Source organism: Hippocampus comes, unplaced genomic scaffold, assembly GCF_001891065.2.
Source record: "Hippocampus comes isolate QL1 unplaced genomic scaffold, H_comes_QL1_v1.1 scaffold82, whole genome shotgun sequence".
Lineage (NCBI taxonomy): Eukaryota > Metazoa > Chordata > Actinopteri > Syngnathiformes > Syngnathidae > Hippocampus > Hippocampus comes.
The window spans coordinates 4,425,165-4,431,510 of NW_017805135.1; the positions used below are offsets into that span (position 1 = coordinate 4,425,165).

General features: G+C 43.4%; 1 protein-coding gene across 3 annotated transcripts in view; it reads left to right on the forward strand.

Annotated features, from left to right (window-relative positions):
• Nucleotides 1-6,346, forward strand: part of igdcc4 (immunoglobulin superfamily, DCC subclass, member 4) — a 52,069-nt gene that overhangs the window by 23,813 nt on the left and 21,910 nt on the right. For all 3 annotated transcript variants that reach the window (XR_002167870.1, XM_019866541.1, XM_019866542.1), the window contains exons 2-3: nucleotides 768-1,082; nucleotides 5,518-5,659. Coding sequence is in view for 2 of the 3 variants with exons in the window: in XM_019866541.1 (XP_019722100.1) it covers nucleotides 768-1,082; nucleotides 5,518-5,659 (457 nt within the window). In the remaining variant the exon portion in view is untranslated. The remainder of the gene's footprint in view (nucleotides 1-767; nucleotides 1,083-5,517; nucleotides 5,660-6,346) is intronic.

Consider the following 6,346-nt stretch of genomic DNA (forward strand, 5'->3'; position numbering starts at 1 on the left):
TGTGTGTGTGTGTGTGCGTGTGTGTGTGTGCGTGCGTGAGTGCACGTGCTACCAGCGCTATTGACTCCATCGAAGCCCTGCCTGTGAAATGACAAATTGGCCCGACAGCCATTATGCAATAATCCGATCAGTGAAAGGAAAAATGGTCATGTTTGAGTTAAAATCAAGACTCATCAAATGGCTGCTATGGAACGTCACGATTGTGCAGCAGCAAGTCATTCCAAGCAATGCATTGCACTTCAAATAACCGTGATCGGCTTACGGCTTGCGGCTTGCACAGGGATTGATTACAAATTGTTGTTGTGCCTTTTCCCGGGACTTTCTTGCAGTCCTTGATTGGTGAAAATTGGCTGATATGGTTACATGCATTATATATGCTGGCTTTAAGTATAATTCCTCTTTATCAGTTCACTGTTGTCATTATTGTGCCTTTTCTGGAACTTATTTCTTGCCACCTCTGATTAGGTCAAATGGCTAATCTACTATATTCACAGTCTTTATTTTCTTCTGGTTGCCCATTCATGAAAATGACCTTACAATTAGGTGTTTTAGCACCACTTTCCAAATTATTTTTCTACATTCGCAGAACAGATGTATGAGTCCCCCTTTCTCCAGTTCACCATGGTTGTTATTGTGCCTCTTCCAGAAATGACTTCCTTCCGCGGCTTCTGACTGGCTAAATTGGGCTTCCTCTTTGTGGTTCCAGCACGACCTTAAGAGTTCATTCAGTCCACATCTATGATTGCATTTTTTTTTCCATTGCACAGATAAGCCTGTTTCGGTGGAGCTGAGCTGCGGGGCCGGACCCAGCCATGTAGTGTTGGAGCCGGGTTCCCCCCTCAAGCTGGACTGTAATCTGGGGGCCAGCGACACGCCACTCAACATCACCTGGCTGCATGAGGGCCAACCCCTTCCTCCGGAGGGGAGCGACGCGCAGCGGTATCTCGCTGACCGCTCCCTCTTCCTGCTGCTATCCTCCAAGGATGGCGCGTCCCCTCAGGCTCTGGAGGGAGGCTACAGCTGCGTGAGCGCCAACGCACATGGAGCCTTGACCAGCCGGACTGTCAATGTGCTGCTGGCGAGTAAGTGGCCGTCCAATGTGCATGTGACGTGCATCATGATGATTTTTAAAAAAAATGTTTTCAGTTGAATTGGTGATCTCCCTCATTGCTCTGAACTCCTATTTCACCAAGACTCTGTTCGTTGCTGTCGTTGTTGTTGAATAGATGCACAGAGGAATCATATTGATCTTAACTTACTTCCCATAGACGACGTCATTTTGTGTCTTCCTTTGACTGAATCTCTTCAAATGGGATGGGGCATCACTCGCTGCCTGTTTTGAACCCCGTTTTCTGCGCTAGTGTTGTATTTTCGATACCACTTTTTCCTGACTTATACGAGTACGAGTATACACTCTTGAGTACTCACCAATACCGATATCAAGTGCCACCACGAGATCCTTAAATTTCAATTAATACAGTGACAAACAACTATGAACAAAGATCTTTGTGTCTTTCTGTTAACTGGCTACAATGGGGCGCCATCTCCTGCAAGGACTTGTTTTGCTTGACGTATCGGTCGCTGGCATTGGCAACCTTTACGTGTACCCAAAAACTTGAAATAAGGCTAGTTATTGGCCCGATACCTTGTAGCGATACTCGCCCAGCACTAGTTTTGTAATGTAATTAAATATGTTTAAACTGTGTGGGAGGGGTACAGTCCTAAAAAACGATGGCAGGAAAGTATTATAAAATGAATAAAGTATAAGAATAAAGTGTGATATCATTTTTTTTAACCATTGCCTAGGTGAAAGATAGCGAGAGTTTTATCCTGGAGAACATGTGACATTTCCGAAGGGAAGAATTGTCACAGGAGCACGGAACAACTTCAACTGTCCCAACTGTGAAAGTTCCACTGCACCGCAATTGCACAAGAGACGCACATCGGACCCTATACGATAACAAAGACTTCAATCGCAACAAGCGCATTCCTTCAAACGCAACAGTCAGGAAGGTTATGAAAGAATGTCCGCAGGTGTTTGTCCCTCGCGGAGGAACTTCGTCTCTTTGTGAGACAAGAGGACAGACAGTCGCTTTTTAATGGCCCCCTCCAAGGAGGGCTTCTTTGTCAGCGGCTCTTAGGAGGTCGTCTTTATTGAGTCATTAGCTTTGTGTAAAACGAGACCGTGTACTTTGCGGATGCCCGCGCTTTTGTCAGCTGTCACATGCCTATTTATAAGGAGCTCTTGTTGGAGGGACAAAAAGGCGGGTGGGGGCGGAGGATAAGGGGCGAGGTGATGGAGGGGAGGCGGATGGCGGCGGCAAGTAGTCATGGTGAAGGGAAAGGTTTCCGAGACCATTACGAGTGACCTTCAATCTGTTTGTGTGCGTGCGGTGTTTGAATTAAATCAGTGGCGAAGGCTCTATGGAGGGAGATTTGATCAGCGCATCGAGAGGTCGACGCCAAAGTGCTTTAACATTGACATTGAGCGGATGTTCTCCTCTTTGCTGAGAAAAAAAAAAAAAAAGAAAAACAGCCCATCTCACATCGCATCTGTGAAAGCGCATTCCCCAAGCCACCTGCTTTTTTTTCCCAGTGGTGCCATGTACAGGAATGTGACCGGCAGTGTAGATTTGAATGGAAAGAACTAAATTGTAAGCGACAACATATGGCCTGCATATTACATTCCATAATGACATCCCTCCAAAAAATACGGCTCTGGAAATGCATCGGCCTATTAAATCTCTTTCCTTATGGCCTGCCAAAATGAATCTACAGTAAGTATGTCTTCATTCTCATCGAAAGTTGATCTTCATAATTGAAAATTGGATGAGCCATCGAAACAAACTTATATTGAGGTTTTTTTTGTTTCTTTTTACTGGGTGATTAGCTTGTCTGCATCACAGTTCTGAGGTTTGTCCTGCTGCCCTAGCATGTTCTCCGCATGTGCGAGTACTATAAAATCCTTCCCACATTCCCAAAACATCCATGCTGGATGAACTGAAAATTGACATCTCAACATATTAACTGATTAAAAAAAAAAAAGTTCATTTAATCCAGCCATGATTAACATGATTATTGAGGGACTGGCTAGTAAATTGGCATTTTTGTTGCTCTGATTAATGGCACAGGTGTGCTCTTTTGGGATTGAAATGCTAAATGTACTTTCATCTACTAGCAGGCTAGCCATTACGATTTGTTAAATCGCTCAACCAAATATTTTATCAATACTTGTGAGAAAATGCCTTCCTTCAACTCACCCAATAACGTTGTTTTGGTCCCCAGTCTTTCTCTTTAAACATGTGACATCCTCGTTGCTCCATCTCGTTAGCATCACGGCTATACCTGTATGTCCCAATACTTTAGTTTTACCAGAGTAATGTTTGATGGGGTTTCATTGTGCAACAGTCACCAACAAAAACAAACAAACAAAAAATAAACAGTCCGGAAAGGAGGTCATCGGATGGATGGATTATCTTGCTTTCATAAATGGAGGTGGCGGGATAATAGCTTCAGTCTGATAGCTACGGGGCCAAAGAGTGGGGGCACAGGCTGACACCGACACAGGGAAACTGGGTGAATTCATATCGCACGTATTACGATGGTGTCAACCATTAAACGCATGAAAAGAACACTGTTCTGTTTGTAAATGATATGACATGTATGGGTGCGAGCTCTGATAGGTCCCCGGTGGACTCGCTCTGTTCCCAAACAAATGCATTGCATCATGGGGGAAAAAAAAAAAAAAAAAAAACTTAATAGATGATATTGTACTCTATCCCTGGTCAGCTGTGCTTCAACTTTACATACACGCCACTTTGGTGCTGATAGAGTTGATGTGTTTACCTGATGATGTAATAGATGGAAGTTAAAGCTTAATCATCAACCCGTCCTGCGGAGCTTGCCAAACAAAAATCAATGTCAGTTTTCTGAAAAGATTTTTTTTTTTTTTTAATCAGTGTCCAGTTATGAATGATAGTTGCGTAATCGGCAAAGTGTGGCATGTTAAATCAAAAAGTCATGTAATTAATACTGTGAGACCTCTTAGAATGAATATAATTCTTCTCTATCTACCAAAAGAAAGAATGGAATTTGAAAAATACTCCATTCCAGGGTCGTGCTGTTTTCACCCTAAAAGCTTTACTGTTACTTGTCAATAGCATGTGAACATTCTCAAAAATAATGTTGTGTATTCAGGCTGTAAGATTTTAAATCTGCCTTTTCAGCACCTATTTTTTGAATAGAACCCAAAAAAGAGACTAGTGCCTAGCATTACACTGGTGACTGGTGAAAAGAGGATATATAGCAAATGAGTATATTGAAGATTTTTATTGTTACTGCATTGACTGCACTATCACTCCAGTATCACTTTTTCTAATGTAGCATTTTTGTTGAAAAGGAAAGTTGCCTCTGATCCAAAGCCAAAGAAAAACACATTAGCCTCTGCACACACTCAGCGGAGGTCTCGAGAGGATTAATGAGGCCGTGCACAAATTGCTGTGGAGTTACTCGATCTCTCAATAACTCCAAAGGAATGAGAACTAAAACTTAGGTCTATCATTGTACATAAACTGACACTTGATCTCCGGTTTTTCTGAAAAATTATAGTAAAAGTTGGCTGAACTTTGGGTTTTTTTTTTTTTTGTTTTTTTGGGAAAACTAAAATATGTAAATACTTTTTTTCCATGATACTTGGGAGAGCAGGCTGAAAATGACTGTCCAGGTGTCAGAATACATTGGAATTTCTCTCCTCTCCATTTCCAAAACGGCCGCAGGCCAAATAGTCCTGTTCCCCAGTCAAAAAAAGCCTGCTGGAAGGGGTCAAAGATAAAAGCACCTTTGACCCGAACATCATGCTCGCTGCTGCCCCCTGGTGCTCGGTATTATCTAGCAGGAAGCGTTCCCCCCGCGTGTGAAAGTGGGAAGCTGTGAACACTGGAGCCCTGCCAGCAAATTCCGACTAAAGAGACAAAGTAATCCCGCCACACTAGATTAAATCCCAGCGCTTTGTCCCAATCATGATGTTTAACTCCACGTAGTTGGTGCAGAGGAAACTTTTTCCTCCTGCTCAACGTGGCCAGTCGCTATTTGGTAAAAACTAAAGTGCCTTATTAAAAAAAAATTATGTGTCAGGGGCATATGTCCAAAAGTCAATGATCCCTGTGTGCACAATTAACTTTCGGATATATTCAGATCTGGTGTTATGTCCCAGGTGGAGAGGAGCTAATTGGAAAAAGGTCCAAGTTATTAATGACTTGATACATTAAGCATACATTATGGTTGACTGAGCTCGGGAAGTCTCAGTATCTGTTTTGAACTCACTCAAGGTACAAGTGGATGCTGCAAGTGCCTTTCCCACCCTGATCAGACTGCCTTTATGAAAAGTGTGCTGCTATATTGGCACTGTCGGGAAGGGATTTGAGATAATTGCACTGTGTCACCCAGCGAGCGACCGACAGCAAAAGTGCACGAATGGTTGCGCGGCACGCGTGTAACCGCCATGTTCTCCTTCCGCAGGTCTGTCCTCCTTCCGTCAGGAGCCTTCACCTCAGACGGTACCCGCTGGGGGGGCTGCTCGCTTCGAGTGCCAGATCGATGGCGTGCCCACACCTGTAATTACTTGGGAAAAGGACAAAGTCGCTGTCCCCCAGGACCCAAGGTGACTCAGATTCAATTGCTTTTATGCCTCGTATTTGTGGTATGTTCTTCTAGTGTTATTTTTTTTTTCTTTTGCTCAAGTTTCCAGCCTTGCTGCAATGCTTGCGGAATACCTGAGTAGAGGAGTGGGCGAACCATAACCCCCAAAACGTAATGCATGGGTCCTTGAGATTTTTCGCATCATATTGGCATGTCCACCCAATTTTGTGGTAAGAGATGACATGGTGTTGGGATCCATTTTTTCCCAACATTTCATGGGGTGTCATTGAGTGACCCTGAAAATTTACCAGGGAACATGCACCTGGTGCTGAGGCTCACCAATTTATTTGGGGGGGAGGGTGCAAGAACAAATGTCTTTCGAGGTAAAACACGGCTACAAATATCCGTCGGGTTATAAAACAGCGAGACCGATGGTATTCGCCAGGATCGTCCGTGTTTGTGGGATTTGCTGCTGATTTGTGTCACAGAAGCACAATTGATTCATCAATAAATAGCCTGAGTCTAGACTGCAAATGGTCCACTTTTATTAACAGACGTGCACGTGAATGTCATCCCACGGACTGATCGCAGTCAGACGATTCCAAGTGATGCATGTTGGTCATTTGGCTAAAACTCCATTAACATTCCTTGTTTCATTTTTTTTTTTTTTTTTTCCTTTTAATTAATGACAAAATCGTAATACATCACA